This window comes from Cyprinus carpio, chromosome A21 (genome assembly GCF_018340385.1).
Source record: "Cyprinus carpio isolate SPL01 chromosome A21, ASM1834038v1, whole genome shotgun sequence".
NCBI classification, from domain to species: domain Eukaryota; kingdom Metazoa; phylum Chordata; class Actinopteri; order Cypriniformes; family Cyprinidae; genus Cyprinus; species Cyprinus carpio.
The window spans coordinates 6,444,333-6,464,748 of NC_056592.1; the positions used below are offsets into that span (position 1 = coordinate 6,444,333).

A 20,416-nucleotide genomic window follows, 5' to 3' on the forward strand; every position below is an offset into this window, starting at 1 on the left:
AATTTCTAATCTATTTTTAACATTATATGATGAAATGTGACAGTGAGAAAAAAAAGTTGGCATTACCTGAGTAACACTGCTCTGTAGTGATTCATTTGACCGCTGGAGACGCACATCGTGTTATGATTATTAAAAGTTTATGTTATTAACAGGCGCTGCAGAATGGGCGTTCATGTGTAGGGAGCAATAATGCATACTCAATACAATAAATCCTCATTTAGCGTATGTTTAGATACGGACAACTTTTCATTTAAAGTCAAGAAGCATGAAAAGATTACATTTTAAACAGAAAAGGAGAAGAGATAACTGAATTAGTAAATGATGACAACATTCCCCTTTAAGATTTTACACAATTTATTAGTTGCATTTTGATTTATTTTATGTTGTTGTTAAAATATGTATTTTGTATGACTTACTGTGTACGTGCGCGCGCGCTTGTGGATGCGCTTGCTGGTGCGGGTGCGCGCCTGTATGATCTGCATGGAGAGAAGCGGCAGCGGCGCGGTGACGGTCACGTGACGGAGTCTGCTGCTGGCTGAGTGAAGCGTGTTAGCAGGTAATAAAATAACAAATCTCTCTTTCAGACTCTAAGTGGGCTTTATAAATCAAGCGTTACGTGATTAAAAATTCAATTTCTTTGTCGTTCTTCTGTTTTAATCCGTCGTTGAATGTTTTTCGAGGCGATGTTGTCTTTTCTATGGCTTTGTTTTGCCTCCTCAGTTTAGCTTACTCGGCTTTAGCTCTGCTGTGAGACCGTTTTCCTCAAACATCCTTTTACAACAAGCCCGCTTCACTATTAAACCATTTTTTCGTCCATTAAAAAGGTCATATTGATACACCTTGGTGTTTAAATGCTCTTGAGGATTTACTTGTTATGAACAAGGACGCCGGGCGGTCGTGAGTTAGCCAGCTAAGCTACAACAATTGGAGAGAGGAAATGACATTAGAGATCATGGACAAAGGAGAGCAGACACTATGCGCTTATGCTCTTCACGAACTCTGTTTTTACATATTCAAAGGGTTTTAAAACACTATATGCAACTTGAACGTTTCCAAGCATCTCTAATGAATTTATAAAGATAAACTCGGATGCTGACCCTGGAACTAAATTCCCTTTGTTTGAGCTGTCATATATATTTTGTTTATTTTTGTTATGTGTAAGAATGTAGTTTGTTTTTCAGGATATAAAACATTTAAAGAAACTCAGAAGGTAAGCAAAGCCGTTTGTGCCTATGATTTGATTATGGCCATTTATTAAAAGTTTTCTGAGGTGATTGAGCCATCACATATGTTTTGATTGTGATGGTGATTGTTTATGAATCTTTTGCAATAGTTCTTCATTTTTATGCATTTTCATTAGTATTTGAAACTTAAAAGACCCCCTTTTTTTAGTCATAAACCAATTATTTGGCCTTTTTGAGATTATTCACATTGACCAGTGTTTATATTCAATTGAGAAGTGGTAATTTGGATGATTATGGATGCTCTGCTGACCAAGAGAAAAGGCTTTGTTTTTCCATTTTTTGAGGAACTCAGAAAAGTCTCCACATGAGACCATTGTCAGCTGGCAGAATCACTTTCGTGGGTTGTTTTGCTTACTGTCATCATTAAATGGTTTGTGACCAGCAGCGCTTGCACAGCTAGACTCGTCCCAGTAAGATCTTTATGATGTATATTGCAAGCTGGGAATTTTTGCCAGATATTATCTGATGATCTCCATACGTCAGAATCTAGTCGGGCGTTTGCTGTGTGACTGTGTGGAAGGGTTAAACATGCATAATACGATCTCTTCTTACTGCCAAGAAAAGCCTACTGTATCCATCACAGATGTTATGTATGTTGCCTTGTCTTCTGTGCGAGCATGTGACACTTGCTGATGTTTAAGTCTTAGTTTCATAGATGTGACACTATAGTACATTAGTTTGTTCACATCACAAGTTTTAATTTGGTGGAAAATCCTCCAAGAAGGTTTTTAAAGGATAAGTTCACCCCCAAAAAATGGAAATTAAGTTATTTATTCACCCCCATTTCATTCTAAACCTGACTCATTTTTTTTTTTTTTTTTTAAATACAGCGGCTGTCCAGCTCCAAAATTACTTTAAAAGTATCACAAAAACAGTCCATATCACTCATGCCCTAAGTTACAAATCTTTCAAACCCATATGATTACTTTGTATGAGAAACAGAGCAAATGTTAAATTACTTTTATGTTATTTAAACCCAGTCAGTGTCTTGGGGTGTTCGATTTGTTTTGAAATACAATATTGATCTCATGATATGATATGCTCACAATACTTTGAACAAAGCCAAAATAGAAGTGGAATGTTTTTTAAATTATTACTTCTGACACAAAGTTAACAAAAAAAAAAATACTGTTCATTAAAATAATTTTTTTATATTACATCAGGAATGGACTTCAGTAGGCTTGGACTTGGTCCTGGTTCCCAGTGTACAGGGCAATAGTGACATCAGATTAAAAATATTCATAACTCGGGCTAAAAATTTCAGATTTATGTTTGATACATATGCTTGCATTCTCCCTGACTATATTTGAAAAGTTTAAGATATTGTATTTACTTAATGTCATTTTTATTTATTTATTTAAATCATTGATTTTATGTAATTTATTATTAATAAATATGAAAGCTCAAATGTGTGACCTTCTGGGTTTATGTATTTGATGATAAATTAAATCTAAACTTTTAATTTTGGATGAAATATAGACAATACATATTATCGCTATCCATAATGCATATTGTTGCATTTTTTTGTATTGCAATTATATTGTGACATGATATATTTTTGCGCCCCTGCTGATTACTGAACGTGAGAAATATTGGTATTTGGCATCATTAATAAAACCTTGTTCTTTTGAATGTATGGAGATTTCAGCGCTCAACAATAAGAACTGTCTGATGTTTTTTTTATATAACTCGCTGTTTACTTTAAAGGATATCTCACCCAAAAATGAAAAAATTACCCCATGATTTACTCAGCCTCAAGCCATCCTAGGTGAAAAGCTTGGAAGAGCCAGAGCATTTTTCAAAATAACTTTTCTCGATTGTATTCGTCTGAAAGAAGAAAGTCATATAAACCTAGGATGGCTTGATGGTGAATAAATCATGGGGTATTTTTCATTTATGGGTGAACTAGTCTATCCCTTTAATTTAATAAATGTTTTATTAAATAGTGCTTTATATTAGTTAAGCTAGTAGTTTTTGCAGGGGTATCGAATTGAGAAATTGTGAAAATTCATAGGTATCTAAAGGTTTAGTGTCATGACAATTAATCACATCCAAAATAAAAGTTTTGTTTACATAATATATGTATGTCAAAACCATGTATTTATTTTAGGGCTGTCAAATGATTAATCACGATTAATCACATCCAAAATAAAAGTTTTGTTTACATAATATATGTATGTGTACAGGGTATATTTATTATGTATATATAAATACACACACATAAATTATATATTTAGAAAATATTTACATGTATATACATTTATATAATATTTATATTTATATTTAATTTATAAATATTTTATGCTAAATTAAAATAATTTATATTTATATTCTTATATTTTATATTATATATAAATATATTTAATATATAAACATAACATATTCTTCTTAAATATATACTTTTGGATATGTATATATTTGGATGTGATTAATCGTGATTAATCATTTGACAGCCCTAATTTATTTATTTTGAGTTTGAGGCCAGTGGATATTTTGTAAGGCAATTAAAAATTTGAACCACTTGCCCGACAACTTTTATTGTTTTTCTGTAGTATTAAGCCTCAAATGTAAACTGTACATTGGTTTGTTTTCTTCTTTAAATAAAAAAATAATTGTGCAGCCATACACTAAGCTACTGTATGGCTTCAAAAGACCTGGAATATAGAGCATGAATCATATGGACTACTTTGACTGTGATTTTTCTAACTGGACAGGTAATATGGCGTGATTAAAAGAATAAAAGACGGAAAATCATGCAGGTTTTGAAATGACCTGAGTCATTGATGACAGAATATTAATTTTAAGGTGAACTATCCATTTAATATTTCCTTCTTTCAACATCTGAAGTTGTTGTGTAAATGTGCTTTTCATGGGTAATAAAAAAGGTCACTACCAGCAGGACTAAGAGACTGCCACCTTAAACTGAATTTTTTTGATGTAAACAATTGAAGAGCGAGATGTATGAGATGTTTTGATCATCAATACATGCTTGAATTAAGGCTGCACGATTATGACAAAAATCATAATCATAATCGATTATTCCCTTGAAATTGTAATTGTGATTATTTATTACGATCATCACAATTTGCATTGAATGATGTTTATACCATTGTTTGATGCAACTGCATGCCATCTTTTTATATGAAAATAAACAAGCTGAAAACACTCTAACTGAAAAACCTTTAGTGCTTTTCTATAGTATTAAGCCTCAAATGTCAAATATACATCGGATTGGCTTCTTTTTTATATTATAAAAAAAGTAAAAATATGAATAGTATTATAATGTTATACTAAAACTAAAACAATGGAAAACCCCTTAAGATAACATGTAGAAAGAAAAAAACATATCTTAAGCGTGCAGAATAAAATAAGTGAACTTTGAACGATTACATAATTGTGGCAATTCGATTAATTGTGCAGCCCTAGCTTCAATGTAGAGTCAGAACTGTTAAATAATAAACATTCCTCCATGTTCTTCTGTTTGAGGACTAAGTTGTCATTTGGTATGCATGAGGAATGACTATGTGATGTGATCTGAGTGTGAGCATTTTAGAAGGACACTACAGGCTAGTTGTGAAGTGTTAGTGGACACCAGTGTGGTCTCGTAGCGTGGTCTTCATTTCAGCGGGGCTCGGATAAGCTCAATTGTTTTTTTCTACAAGGGTTTCTGGCGGTCAGAGTATTGCTCAATCTTGCCCAACTGGGTTTAGGAGAAAGGAAATCGGATACAGCCCTTGTGTGTTTGCCTGACGCTGCGTGGGACACTCAAGGGAAGATCTGCAGAAAACGTCAGCTAGCTTGCTTGAACAAAACTCGCCTGGTGTCTGCAAATATTTGGACTAGAGACTAGGACATAGAAGCTGTTTCTGAATAATAACCACTTCCTGTTTTTGGCCTTGTTTTTCTTCCAGATTTTTCTGTTTTGTACATACATTGTTTTGTATATACTGTATATGATGACCTCGGTGGGCGTCGAACGAGCCCAGGGCACTCGGGACAAAGCGCTGCCCACTATCACACAGACCACACAACCACAGAAACAGCTTCAGGTGAGTAAACGACAACATATGGAAACATACGCCATGTTAGGAATAACAACATGCAACCAAATTATTTCTGCAGTGCACAGTATGACCATAATCTGCTGGGTACTGTATCCCAGAATATGCTTGACTTGACCTTCCATTTTCCTTAGGGGGAGTTTACAGTTTACATAACGGAGCAGATTGCTGTTAAGCCTCACTTTTAAGTTGAACTGTTTATAAAGTGACATCTTTAAGGAATAGTCCACCCAACAATGAAAATATATCATTTTCAAATTCATCAAGTCATCATTTATTCTTCATTCATTTATAACAGCAAAGAATGTTGCTAACCAGACAGTTTCGGGCCCCATTTACTTCCGTAGTTTTTTTTTTTTTTTTCCATACTATGGAAGTGAGTGATATTCAAAACTTTCATAAAGGTTTGGAATGGCATGAGAGGGAGTAAATTATGACAGGTATATATTATATTGGTCTGGATATGCCTATGATGCAATGCTTGTGATGGGATGCTCAAAAACAAAGAGAGATGTGTTTGGCTTTAAAGAAGAAGAACTTAACACAGCTTCTCCAAGAGAACATGCTGCCAGTGCTCAAATTAAAAAGCAACTAAAATAAAAACATAAAATATACTGCATGCATGTATGAAAATCTAGATAGACTAGTCATCTTCACTAACTAATTAGTACGTTACTATTAGATGACACTACCAAAAGTTAACATGTTTCACAAACTTATTAATAACAATTTACCTTATTACATTAATGGTCTACGTTCTTCATGAAATGTCTACATTTTAAATATTTGCTGAATAAAACATCCAAATTAATGAGGTCTTGTGACAAAGTATGTAAAGACATTTATTGTTGCATAATGCATACTTTTATGTTTAACAAAGTGGAAGGCAGTATACAGTATATACTGTGAAGTAGGATTGTTGCTAAACACATTCTCAGTGGACCATGTCTGCTTCCACTTGTGTGTGATATGTCTTGGCTATGAATCTGACTGCTCAATTTCTTGGTCACTCATTCTGATGTTCACAACTTATTCTTATGCTTCCAATTACAGGCTACAGCCGAACAGATCCGACTGGCCCAGATGATCTATGACAAGAACGATGCAGATTTTGAGGATAAAGTGAAACAGGTATGATAAGCTCTTTTCATTCAGTGTAAAATTATGTTTAAACTCCTCTATTAACCCTAATGATGTCCAAATTTGCTCACAGCTCATGGAGGTTACAGGGAAGAACCAAGATGATTGCATGGTTGCTCTTCATGACTGCAACGAGGATGTCAACAGAGCCATCAATTTCCTGCTTGAGGGAACTTCTGATGCGGTAAGAATCCCATCCAACAGATGCACATTAGGGGTGTGCGATATATATTGTCTACGATAATATCGTAATTGTTGTTTAAACAATATGCGATTTGACATTATAGAGTATATCGAAGAAAAAAAAAAAAAAAAAAACACACACCCAGAGAGTGCATGCATACACTACCTAATAAATTTTAGACTACTGTGTGCATTTAGAGTAGGGTTGGGGTAATAGACGATGCCATCGTCCATCGCCAATGGCTGATAGATATCACAGTGTTGAGCCGGCATCGTGATTCCCCCCCTCCCCCCGCAATCGTCGCATCCAATACCGTGTATTTCGGAAAGAAAATGACGTGTTCTACGGAACCCCTAAACGGAATAAATACGAGATGGGAGGAAAATATGTATTTCAATACTTTCTCTCGCAGTTTTATCATTGCGTAATTATACTGTATATAAATTGTGGGAAACAGGGAGCCACTATTATGCCTGGCATTGAAACTGCTTTTGAATGCACGATCGCTTATTAGTTTTACTTTTTACTTTCGAGATTCACGATCACACTCTGTTTATACTATGGAGTGGCAGTACTTACCACACATTCTACAAGATTAGATGTTTGTCAGTGGTGCTCAGAATCTGCAAATCATTCGCCATCGTCCTCAGTCATCTCTTCTACTTGCTCTGTTTACGTGGTAAGTTAAATTTTATGTACTGTAATGTAACAGGCAACCTTTAGCAAACATTATTTGCTTTCCGTGCCTTTCTGAATACGGGAACATCATTCGGGCACACCCCCTAACTACCCCACCCCCCATCTTGGCAGCGCGTCACTTCCCGGGTAATCGATCCATCGCGAAAAAGTTGGGACTGGTTGCAATCCAATAAACAAGAAGTTAATATTAAGTGAATTACATTTTAGACACAATTATTTTATATAAAAAAAGTGAGCAAAAACTGAGGACAAACCCAAAATCCAATAAAAAAAAAAATAATATAAAGTTAAATACAATTACATACAAAACACAATATTTGTTTTTGCTGTATTTTGACAGTGAACTTTTTTGCATCTCTGAGTGGCACTGAGCAAAAGAGGGATGTTGCAGTGGAATTCCTCTGTTGCTGAATCACTCAGTGCTTTGAATGCCGCATAGACTTGCTAGTGTCCGTGATGTCATCCGTAGATTCCTAATATAGAGCGGTTTTGAAGCTTTTTGGTTTTGAAGCATCAAAAGTGGAACGGAGGGGCCGTAACGCCATGGTCTTGCATTAAACAGTCTGTGTAAAAGCATCTCACTGCCACCAGACGCAGGTAACCTCGAAATTGGCAAAAAAATGTTGTTGATACTGATGGTCTTACTGACTTGAGCCACACCCCACCTAGTGCGACAGCAGTGGTCCACTGTCACTCAAAAGTGCCTATTTTACATAAAATCAATTTAAACCTAAAGGGGTCCTATTATGCTCTTTTTCAAGGTCTTGATTTTGTTTTGGCGGTGTACTGGAACTGGCTCTCATACTAGAATGTTCGAAAAACATATTTTTCACATATTTTACATTATTACAACAACTCTCAGTCTGGCATGAAAGGCTGGAATAGCTCCTGCATCAAATGAAGGCCCGCCTTCTGAAATATGAAATGCGCTGTGATTGGTTAGCTGGGCCAGTGTGTGTTGTGATTGACTCGTCGGAAACGTCATGCCCCTTATCATAGCCGCCTGCTGTGAGCTTCAGTGTAAATATTGCATCAAAATCAAATCAGTTTGAGCGCGATTTAAATCCGGATGATTGTAACCACTCTAAGCTTGTCTGCCTTGGGAAAACTAGCTTGTCTCCGACTTAGTGATAACACTCGTTGTCTTCTCTAGTGCAGCTCAACCAGGTCTCGTCCCATTCGTCGATCTTTGTGATATCACAAATAACTCAAAATATGCGTTGTAGTCCAAACGAGACATTCGTTGTAGTTTTTGAAAAGTGATTTCTGTTAAATAAAATATCTCCTTTTGAATTGGACTTTGAGCTTTGCAGATCTTTTTTATGCTCAAACAGCAACATTACAGACTAACTAAAGTTGAGAAAGTGAAAAAGCATAATAGCACCCCTTTAAAAGTTAATTTCTGTTACTCCTGCAAACTAACCACCTCACAGAATATGAAGAATTCCAGAAAATATCGAGATATCATTTTCTTGTCATTATCGCACATCCCTAATGCACATGTGACTAGACTAATTTGTGGGCAATAAAACTCATGATGAGCTTAAAAAAAAGAGGGGGAAATGGTTTTATTGAAAACGTCGCTGCTGTCAGCTGTTTTGTGGCAGACATGTAAAGGCAGAACAATGATTTGTCTAGCTGGGCTTTTTATTTTTCCGCATGTTTTTTGGTTGTTTTTTTTTAGCTTGATGAACATACCACAGTGCTTAATATACAGATTCATGTGTGACTGATGCTAATGTACTTTACAGATGAAGCATCAGTGACTGTTGTTATGGTGAAATTTGAGAGGCCTCTTCTTATAGACTTAGGATTTGGCTGAATGATTTCTGGGAACGAAACTAAAATAGAAAGTGGGTCGCTTCTGTAGTGTTGATCAGAAAGTAATCCTATGTCATAACAGACCTCTGCCTCCACTTCTGTGTCATATAATACAAGCTTCTAAATGTCCTTCATCAGCAATAATGATTCTTCAGTAATAATTAGCAAACCTTTTTTTTTTTTTAAATCAGTTATGTAAAATGACACTGCATTGATACCTGACACCTACTGTACCATTACCTTCTTTTCGTTTTTTGGTACGTGTCTAAATGCTGCTAATTCATCACTCCATCATCTTGCAGACCAGTTGGGAAACAGTTGGGAAAAAGAAAAGTCTTGGAAAGGATGCCACTTCCACGGTGAGTAAGGAAAACAAGGAGAACAGAGAGAAGAAAGAGAGGGAAAGCAGTAAGGGTCGTGGAGGAGTGAGCCGTCGTGGCAGAGGGACCAGTCGCAACAGGCCAGGTGAGATTTCCTTCGGTTTGATTTTGTGTGAGTAGGGTTTAAATTTTAAAAGGTTTATCTGTGATGTTACTTTAACTATATAGTGAGGACTGAAGAGAATGGCGTGGACCCTGCTGCTGTTGAGAGGGGTGCTGACCGTGGCCGCAGGGGAAGAGGGAGAGGTGAGCTCACACCACAGTTTAAACATCTCCTATTCTGTCATTTGCATCAGTTGTGCTTATTAAGGATGTGCAGAACTACATTTTCAAAATCGATTAGCTTGGTTTTCTGTATTAGGGAAGGATTAGACTCATGTCCACCAGATTACTCATAGCAGGTGATTTGAAATATTGAAAGCAGTGCTTTTATGTCTGTAGCAGTGGTGCTTTAAAGGGGATGAATTTCACAGAGTGGGTTTTACCCCCTAACGGCTTGACAGGTATAGCAACTGTAGACTGTCAGCAGTGCATTAGAACCTTCTGTGAGAAGTTGCATCTCCCTTTTTGAAGTGGAATTTAAATTTCTAGCTGTTGGTATTTAGGATGTTTGACCATTCTGACTCATCCCCTTGTGTTTATGAGTTGTTGTTTTTTTCACAGTGTCTGGAGGTAGAGGCAGAGGACGGGCTCCAGTTATCAGCAGGTTTACAGCACAGGGGATGGGGTGACTATCACGAATGATGATATTTAAACTTAGAATAATAGTCATTATCATACAGCAGCCACCCGAGACCCTGTCTCACTCTCTTTGTATCCTCCTGCAGGACTTTTAACCCTGCAGACTACAGCACAGACAGCGGGACGTCAAATTCACACGCTGATGTCTGGGAAGCGGGGGCCAATGACACTACAGATGGGACAGGTAAGAGACCTCTATTGCACAAAACATATTCCCCAATCTTTAGCCCCACTCTCATCTCTCTTTCTCTCTTTGACATGTTCTGTTCAGTGGCATGGCAGAACACTTTGGACGAGTGGGCAGCTGAAGACTGGAGTGAAGATGTGAGTGTGAGTCATGCTCTATAATTAACTTCCTGTGCATTATGGGATTTGCAGAGCTTGAAATTAATAAGCCTGAAAAGACATGGTGTATATACGTTGTCCAGAAAAGTTAAAGGTTAGTATGTAGACAATATTGATGTTAAATATTTTTAAGCTATTTTGTAATATGTCTTTTTATCATTTGTATATGTTATATAAAAATATATATATTATACTTATATTTAGAATTCTGTAATATATAATGTAACTTTATATCTCTCTATTTTTATATGTATTTTAAGAAAATTGAGTAACATAATATTTTATGTATTTTATATAGTATTTTAATATATAAATTAAAATTATTACATTAGAAATGTATAATATAATTTAAATATTATATATAATTATGCAATTGTTGTTATATATTGCTATTTTTATATAATATTAATGTATTGCTTATATAGTTTTATAATATCTCTTTCATAATATCTCGTCTCATATTTGTAGACTGTAGTCATATATAATATTTCAGTTTTTTGCTACAAAAATAAAAGTACTAACTGTCCCTTTTTATTCTCCAAAGCTCTCTGAGACCAAAGTGTTCACTTCCTCTAGTGCACCTCCAACTGAGAACCACATCACACCTGGCCAAAGGTAATAAACTGGGGTTCTCAAAACTGAGGTTCTCATTTCATTTCAATCTTGTGACTATTACAGCCATTGCAAATTGTTTGTGTTTTTTTCACTGTCTATTTTGTGTGATTTGTTGTAGTCTGGACCTATCAACTCTGCTGCAGAAGCCTGTGGATCGAGAGGAGGTGGGAGGTCTTAAGGCCATGGGCTCCTCTCAGGGGCTTGGCCACAGTCTGGTCTTTACAAACTCCCACCACCAGCCTGCTCGCAACGGAGGCACTTCTGCTGGTTCAAACAGCTACACACATGCCACCCTGGTGAGACCACCCATAGGCCTGATTTATAGCATTTAGAAAACTGTTTTTGTAGAGGATGAATGGGAGTAACTGGTGTACCTATGTTAAGGGTGCTTCAATCACATATTCTACAACTTAAATCATTTTTAGCTGTTTTGCTTTCTAGGTAGGTATTTTAGGACTAGGTGTATTGTGGTATATTGTTCAAAAGCACTAGAACTGGCTTAGTGAGATCTGAATGGGTTTCCTGATGGCACCTGTCCTTTGTGTCTTTTTCCAGTCCTCTGTTTTGGGTTCTGGTTTTGGAGAGCTGGGTGGTCCAAAACTCGGGCAGACGGCCGGGCAGCAAATACTGGAACAGCTGAAGGGGCCTGGTCTTGGGCAGCTTACCTCCCAGCCCTCCAGCACAGGGACCAACTGCACCCCTGTAGGCGGGCCGGTGGGGATGGGGATGTCTGTCCCATCCTCCTCCTGGGACATCAAACCTCCTGGAACACAGAGCTCCGCTTCACTCCCCTCCCAATTCAGTCGTGAGTGTTACAGTTGCTTTACTGACCCGGAAACACAAACTCGTTCAGTCTTGCGAACATGTGGCTATGCATTAATGCTGTTGAACTGTTCACACCAAATCTGATGTTTCTACAAAAAATAACATGTTCAGACATCTTTTAAAACAATTGGTACAGATCATTTCTATGAACTTCTTCACACTGCATCCATTTTTTTTATTTAGCCCAACATGACTTGATGAGAATATGCCTTTCCTTAATTTTTGCACTGTAGGGGAGTTTCAGATGCAGCCTGAGCCATCTTTGGTGCTAAGCCAACTCGCCCAGCGACAGCAGGGCTCCCTGACTCACACGGGGCCTCTAGCCAGGCAACCCAGCCCTCCCCCCCTGAACACCTCTTCACCCGCCCCGGGAACACTGGAAGCTTTTCCGAAAGCGCCGGAATCTTCTCAGCACCGTGATGGGCTCTCGATGGCCCCCTCACAGACAGCCGAATCTCAGGGCAGCAGCACGCAGCAGCGGCAGATAAAGACTCAAAAGCGACGGATACCTCCTTCTTCCAAGGTGAATAGAGATTAAAAAAAGCATTGAGGTGGAATGCTTTGTAAGCTCTATTCATGAACACTCTATTAGCAACTACTGTTTGTAGATAAACATACATGAAATGGCCTTTGCAACCCAATTTTGCTTACATAATCTGGCTTATTTCTGGGTTCAGCTTTCAACCAAAAAGTGTGGGCTTGATTTTATCCGTCTGGAATTTGAGTTGTGAAAAGTGGGCGTTACCAGAATAGTGGGGAGAACAAATTACAAAGTTTTTTTTGTTGTTGTTTTGTTTTTTTGAGGAAAATGCACAGATGAATTGCTCTGGAGTCCATTTATATTTTGTTGTCATTGTTATGTTACTTGCTTATATTAATATTAATTGAAGTCATTAGCACAAAATCTTTAAATCATCTTATATTAAAAAAAACAAAACAACAACAACAACTTACTGACCTGAACTTTGGAAGGATAGTACGCTTTTATTGTTTCCATTGATGTTTTGTCAGTATATCCTGCCTGCTTTTATATGTGTGTATTTGTACACATCCAGATTCCTGCATCTGCTGTAGAGATGCCTGGCTCAGCAGATGTGTCTGGTCTAAATGTGCAGTTTGGAGCCCTGGACTTTGGTTCAGAATCTGCCCTGCCGGACTTTGGCCAGTCGGAGAACTGCAACAGTGAACCCATAAGGGAGGCTGTGGTGGTTCCTCAGTCACAGAGCAGCCTTTACTCTAAACCAATCAGGTTGAGGACTAAATGGTCTTGCTGTTGTCTAAATTGTATTTAAGTTCTTTTTCTTTGAGCAGTGGCCTTCATGTATTGCTGATTTTCCTAAATCAAATGTTCTCTCTTCAGCTATAAAATAATCTCCATTCTGCATGCTAATACATTTCCCGTGATCTCCCCTGCAGTGAATCTCTGACTAGTCCAGTCCCTTTGCTGCTGCCTCTGGCCTCTTCTGACAGCATCTACCCCTCTCCTTCAGTACCTCTCCCCAGTCTCGCCCCCTCCCACTCCACTCCTAGCTTGGCCGTGGGCCCCTCGTCCTCTTCATCCTCCTCTTCCTCCTCTGCTGCATCATCTGCGGGTAACAGCTTTGACTGCGGTGTGGCTCCTCACTCAAGACTGACCTTCTCTCAGAGCAAGGAGCCTTCTGGGCCTGTGACAGTGAGTACCGACAGAGCAACTACAGTTTTAGATGTTTTACAGCTACAGAGCCATGAAAATGTAAAGTTGAATACTCAGTTAAAGGGTTACATCAACCAAGAATTACAATTTACATAATTTACACTTGTGGAAAGCTTTGGGGTTCTAAACAAATTTTAAAAATAAATGAATACTTTCATTCCACAAGGATGCATTAAATTTTGACAGTGAAGACATTTATAATATTACAGAAAATACTGTTCTTTTCACATTTTCTACAAAAATATTAAGCAAAAAAATTTACTGTTTTCAACATTGTTAATCAGAAATACATTTTTTGAGAACCAAATCAGCATATTAGAATGATTTTTGAAGGATCATGTGACACAGAAGACTAGAGTAATGACTTCTGAAAATTTAGATTTGCCATCCCAGGATTAAATTACATTTTTAAGTATATTAAAACAGAAATCATTTCTAAATTAGTCAAAATCTCACAATATTACTGTATGTTTGATCAAGTAAATGCAGCCTTTGTGAAAATAAGTCTTTTTTTCTAAAACTATTTTTGAACAGTTGTGTAGGTGCTCTCGAGTTGTTCCATGGATCGATTATTTCAGAGTACCAATGTACATCAAGGAGTTTATGCTGCATATATTGATTCAATACACTTTGTTTTCATTTCTGACAGAACGGTTTCAATGGTGTGAGGACCTCTGCTGCTTTAGACAGTAAGTCAGACTCCTCAGTTTTACCTTTCTTTCTGTGAGGTATACTGTACATTAAAGATGAATTTTTTTCTCTTTATTTTTGTAACATATGACTTTTATGCCTTCTTCATCAGCCACATCGAGTTCCTCCACTCCAAAACAAGAGTCTCCCTCTCTGGGCAGCAGCACAAGTGTTGCCCCGTCTGCCCCATCCTCACTGTTGCCCCCTTCTGTTACACCACACAGCTCTGCTTTGCCCAGCCTGGCATCTGAGCTGTCCTCGGCCAGCTTACCTCCACTCAGCAGGTGAGCGAGAAGCTTATTTGTAACTTTTCTTTGCACAGTTCTTTCCTCAAAAACTTTATGTGGGCTACTTATATCTGTGACTCTGCCTGTTTTTCCTGTAGTCATGTGAGCAGTGGCCATTCCTCTGTGTCAGCACTTTGCACCACATCTTCACTTACAGTGAGTTCTGTAGGATGCACACGCACAGACACAAACACATGCACACTCTCTCTTCACCACTTCCGTTTGTATTTGTCCTCAGTATACCAGTGTGGACAGCGTCAATTCTCTCGCCCCCTCATCAATGGCATTTTCCTCGCAGCCTGTGTCCGTTCTGCCCAGCAGCAGTGTTGGCAGCTCTGCGAGTGGCAGCAACAGTCTGCACGGGTCTGGAGTTTTGGGTCACATCATCAACGGTAGCACACCTTCCGGTGTCAGGACTGCCCAGCTACTGTCTTCCTCCAGCGGTGAGTGAGGTCACACATCAGTGTCGTCACATCATTTTATTCATAAACAAATATCAAGATACCATGAAGTATCCTGAAACCATTCATATCATTTAGATGCGTTTCATTATAGTATGGTTAGATTGTGGGTGTTCTGCTATGGTCTTAATTCCTAATTCATTTGTTTTTCAAAGCTTGCAAAAATCACATTTAAATATTGCTTTATGATTTTTATATATACACTACCATTAAAAAGTTAGGAGTCTTATGCTCAGCAAGGCTGCATTTTTTTTTTCTTTTTTTAATGTATTTTAAAATGTATTTTATTTCTGTAATGGCAAAGCTGAGTGCTTATGAAACGTTTAATATTAATGTTGGAAATTGCTGCTTTTTTGGGTAAACTGATATATTTTTTTTTTTTTTGTAATTTTTTTTTTTTTTGTAACATTACTGTCACTTTTGATCAATTTTAATGCATCCTTGCTGAATAAAAGTTTTTTTTTTTTTTTAAATATACCTTTGAATCTTACTTTAGACTTAAATAATACTTAAGTAACCATTAGTAACCTCATAATAGTGGCCTAGCAACCACCCATGATACCCCTAGCATTGTGGTAAAATGTCTTGGACTATATATATAAAAACACTTTAAAGTTTGTTGCATACATATGATTTGAAGTAAAGCTTTGATGTAATAGTGACTAGCTAAAGTACATTTACATTTAGTGTATTTTATTTTGTGTGTAAAACAGTAGTATCAGTATCACTGTTTGAAAAATATTGTGGCACTAGTATTTTGAGGCTTGGGTACCAGGATGCTAAAATGGTACTGCAATATTATTCATCAAACATATAGACCTTTGCAAAAAAATGTGCATAATTCTGTAATGATTCTGTCACAGTGACTTCCATGTTGCAACTATGTACTGTATTTAAACAACAAAAAGGGGTTTATAATTTTTATATTTGCTTCAAGTCTAATCATCAGCTCATGCATCCATTTGAGTTGAGGGGAAAATCTGCTGTTCTTCATTTTCCAAAAACTCTTCCCTGTCTGTGTGCAGGTAAAGCTCCTCCTAATCTCTCTCAGGGGGTTCCTCCACTGCTGCCTAACCAGTACATCATGGGCCCTGGAGGTCTGCTGCCTGCCTATCCGGTAAGAACCTTCCTCCTGTTAAATCAATAAACATCAGCTTTCAGTCCTCTTGTGTAGTGGTGTGTTATTGTGTGTGTGACTTGTAAAGAGTGTATTTAATACATATTTCATTATGTGACCCAGTACAAGCATTAAGTCTGTGAATATCGAAATACATAATATTGATTTCAGTAAAATGTATAGTCTGTAAAGTGCTGAAAGTTCTCATTTGTGTTGTACAGCAGATTTATGGCTATGAAGACCTCCACATGCTCCAATCCAGACTACCAATGGTGAGTTTGAGCCCATCAAATTCCCCCTAGAGCTGCTACTGAGCTTCATGTTTTCTTTTCAAACTTGCTTTATTTTCTTGACTATTAGTTGACTGACATTGGGCATCTTGAGAGCAGAATGGCAGCTATAGGTCTATGATATGAGATATAAACATAACTGCTGATAGTCACACATTTACAAGGCTGCTGGTAGGAAACATTTTGAAAGAATGGGAGAGCTAACATCTGTTAATGGGCCAAGCATGTGCCGTTATCAGCTCAAAAAGCTCAAAGACTAATCGGCCTGACCCAGGCTTGTTGCTGTCATTACATAATCGCCTGATTATGATTATTTGATGTAATCATGAGTATTTGAGAGAATGTGATCATTGTATACTGTAGATTCCAGTCGAATTAAAATTGCCACCCAAATAAAAATAGCAAATATAAGCAAAAAATAAAAATGCAGAAATCAAAGCTCTTCCTTCATGTGAAATTATTTTAAAATCATTAAAATCCAGTTTAAAGTGAAGAAATCAGGACTTTAGAATATCGTGTTTTTGCAAAATTAATAGCATTTATATCTCTGTATAATCTATATGATGTAATGATAACATTAATATTATTAATAACACATTACTTCTAATATACAGACAGAGAATCTGTAATTATTATAATTATTATATGAATATAACTAATTATATTACTACAATATTTAAGCATTAATGGAAAGTGGATTTGTGACATTTGAAGTGGGCAAAAAAGAGAAATATTTAAAATATTCATTAAAATGACAGTATTTGTGCATGTGACCTTCGAATATCATATCAATATATCAATCATATAGACCTTTTTTTTTTTTTTTTTTTTGAAGTTCAGTGTTAATAAATGGCTGTGTATGCATAATAAATGTACTGTAAATAACACGAACAAACAGAAAACTGAATCGTTAAGCACCATCATTTGTATGACAGCCCTAGTCTGGCCTAATGTTCACTCTGTAGTCTTTGCTTTTTCTGATCCTTGTAGGATTACTATGGAATCACATTCCCAGGGCCGACTGCTATGCTGTCTGGCAGAGATGGGAGCCTCGCCAGCAACCCTTACTCAGGTACTACATTTGCTTTTTATGGTCTGTAACTTTTGATTCATAATGATGAAAATGACATCAGTATAGACAAAAGGAGAAATTAAAATTAGTGCATTTTTCTCCATTTAGGTGATGTCTCAAAATTCAGCAGAGGTGAATCCACCTCACCAGCGCCCTCTACCAGCCTGTCTGCTGCTCATGCCCCACAGACGGCGCAGCCTCCGCAGGCTCAGAGCCAAGGACAGAACCAGCCCCAGCCTCAGGGCCATCACAACACGCAACAAACCTTCCTAAACCCAGCCCTGCCCCCTGGATACAGCTACACAGGCCTTCCATACTATCCCGGTATGCCTGGTGTGCCCAGCCCGTTCCAGTACGGCCCTACCATGTTCGTGCCCCCTGGTTCAGCCAAGCAGCACGGCATGGGACTGAGCAACCCAACAACGCCATTCCAGCAGCCCAGTGGCTACGGCCAACATGCCTTTAGCTCAGGTTTGTGCAGGTTAAATATATACACAAATTCTCATGCATGCTTTGTGCTGTTGAGTATTAAAGCATTGTTATTTTTTTTTGTTGTATATTTTGGGTACGATGACTTGACGCAAGGCCCAGCAGGGACTGAGTACAGCAAAGGTTACAGTAACTCTTCTCAAACACAGGCCAAATCTGCTGCCTCCGGCCCAGGGAAAGGTGCAAACATACTTGCACTTCACATGTTTTTTTTTTTTTTATTCTTATGTACATTCATGGCCAAAAGTTTTGGCAGTGATACAAATTTTGCAAAATTTGCAGTTTAAGCTGTTGTGGTGTTCATTCACATTGTTTCTAGATTATTGTGTAGAGAGATCAGATGCATTTTAAATATCAACATTTATGTCACTGCCAAAACGTTTGGCCATGACTGTATAAATGTATCCTGTCTACTAAATTAAAATAACTGATTCCTGATGAATCACTGTGTCCCAGGTGTCTCTGTGAACTCTAGCAATTCTGGGGTGCCAGACATCAGTGGAACCGTTTACAATAAAACGCAGGTACTTACATTTATTTATTTAATTGTTTTAAACATTTAATATTTTACATTTATGTATGTATACATGTATTGCATAATATATAATACGTAATAATCATTTAATAAATGTTAATTTTATTGATGTATTTAATGCATTTTTTTTTTTTCCAACAGCCGTTCGATAAGCAGGGTTTCCATGCTGGAACACCTCCTCCTTTCAACCTCCCCTCGGCTCTGGGCGGCGCGGGACCTTTAACCCCTGGTGCTGCCGCTGGTTATGCTCCTGCTCAATTCCTTCACATTCTGCCGGCCCACCAGCAGCCCCATTCACAGCTGCTCCATCATCACCTCACCCAGGACGGACAGGTCAGTCCCTGTCTATTTTTATACAGAATCTCAAACAATTCCTTTATACCATGGCTGAGATATTATCGAAATGTGTGTGAACCAAAAAGCAACAAACTGTAAATAAATTTTAAATATTTGATCCTTTTAATGTCATTTCAGTCACATTGAACATATCTACACTGTCTCCAAGTATTATAATACTATTGATATGAATGCAAACGCAAAAGTTGCCAAAATGGCAAGATTTCAGCCTTCTCAGCTGTCTGGTGTGTTTCCTTCACGTAGGGTGGGCCAAGCCAGAGAAGCCAGTCCAGCACCATGCAGCAGAAGACCCAGGTCAACAAGTCCAACTATGGCAGCTCCCCTTACTGGGGCAACTGAGTGCAGTCCACAGCGCAGGTGCCGTCCCGTACCCAATGACACGCCGATCAGATCAGAGGGACGCCCTTACACACTACCATCATCCTCATCCTCCTCCCACGTTCTCATCTTCCTTATTCAAAGTTTTGGCTGTTGTATGTAAAGTATATTTATGTATGTATTTATACAGTATATATGTATTGGTAGGATATGAAATGTGGTTTTTCTGCATTTTGATTTTGAAGGATGGTTTTTTTTTTTTTTCCTTTTTTTTTTCATTGCTAACTGGCTAAGAGGATATGATAAAGAAGTGATGAGAACATAACAGAAGGGTGAACATACTTGAAGCCGAGCAGCTATCATGATTCAATCATGGGAGTTTTTATTTGTATACATAACCCTGATAATGTACTGCTAAGCTTGATCAATTGATGGTGAAGCCTTTTTTTAACTTTTGTATTTTGCTCCTGTCCCACCCCCTTCACCTGTGAACTTTTTTTCTATCGAGGGAGAATTTTAATTTCAGTGTTTAATTTTGTTCCCTCTGCCCTTCATTTGTGACCCCGTCTCCCCCCCCCCACCACCAAATTGGCTAAACAGTAGCAGATTTCATTTTAACATTGGTTTTACCCTTGTCAAAATAAAACTGTCCAGTTTACTGCTTTCAGTCTGATTATTCACACACACAGTATTTGCACACAAGCAATAACACTGTCACTGTTCTCTTGAACTTTCTATTTCTCCAAGAATCCTTGAAAAAATGTATCTGGGTATCCACAAAAAAACTATTAACTGTTTTCAACGTTGTTAATGTTTTTCTTGAGCAGCAAATCAGCATATTAGAATGATTTCTGAAGGATCATGTTACATTGAAGACTGGAGCATCACAGGAATAAATTACATTTAAAAAATATATTGAAATAGAAAAGATCTTTTAAATTGTACTGATAGTTTCAAAATAATACTGTTTTTACCAGGCAGGTGCACAGATAAACTTCAAATTTTTTTTGTTTAAATTTGGCCCATGTCATCAAATCTTAATTGTGCTCGAT

General features: G+C 37.5%; 1 protein-coding gene across 5 annotated transcripts; it reads left to right on the forward strand.

Moving 5' to 3' along the window:
• Window positions 1-411: 411 nt before the first annotated feature.
• Window positions 412-20,022, forward strand: LOC109045214 (ubiquitin-associated protein 2-like). 5 transcript variants are annotated; one of them, XM_042778762.1, is made up of 27 exons: window positions 412-556; window positions 5,156-5,293; window positions 6,359-6,436; window positions 6,519-6,629; window positions 9,452-9,614; window positions 9,698-9,775; window positions 10,193-10,256; window positions 10,357-10,454; window positions 10,542-10,600; window positions 11,160-11,230; window positions 11,349-11,526; window positions 11,786-12,035; window positions 12,289-12,578; window positions 13,111-13,304; window positions 13,472-13,727; window positions 14,398-14,437; window positions 14,551-14,722; window positions 14,824-14,881; window positions 14,964-15,168; window positions 16,212-16,303; window positions 16,525-16,575; window positions 17,584-17,665; window positions 17,774-18,136; window positions 18,230-18,334; window positions 18,611-18,678; window positions 18,831-19,022; window positions 19,290-20,022. In XM_042778762.1, the coding sequence occupies exons 2-27, from the start codon at window positions 5,198-5,200 to the stop codon at window positions 19,383-19,385; spliced, it is 3,510 nt and encodes a 1,169-aa protein (XP_042634696.1). In that variant the 5' UTR covers window positions 412-556; window positions 5,156-5,197; the 3' UTR covers window positions 19,386-20,022. The 5 variants fall into 5 exon arrangements, with proteins under 5 accessions (XP_042634696.1, XP_042634697.1, XP_042634698.1 ...); XM_042778763.1 differs by having other exon boundaries at window positions 10,542-10,594; XM_042778764.1 differs by having other exon boundaries at window positions 10,193-10,235.
• The last annotated feature ends 394 nt before the right edge of the window (window positions 20,023-20,416 follow it).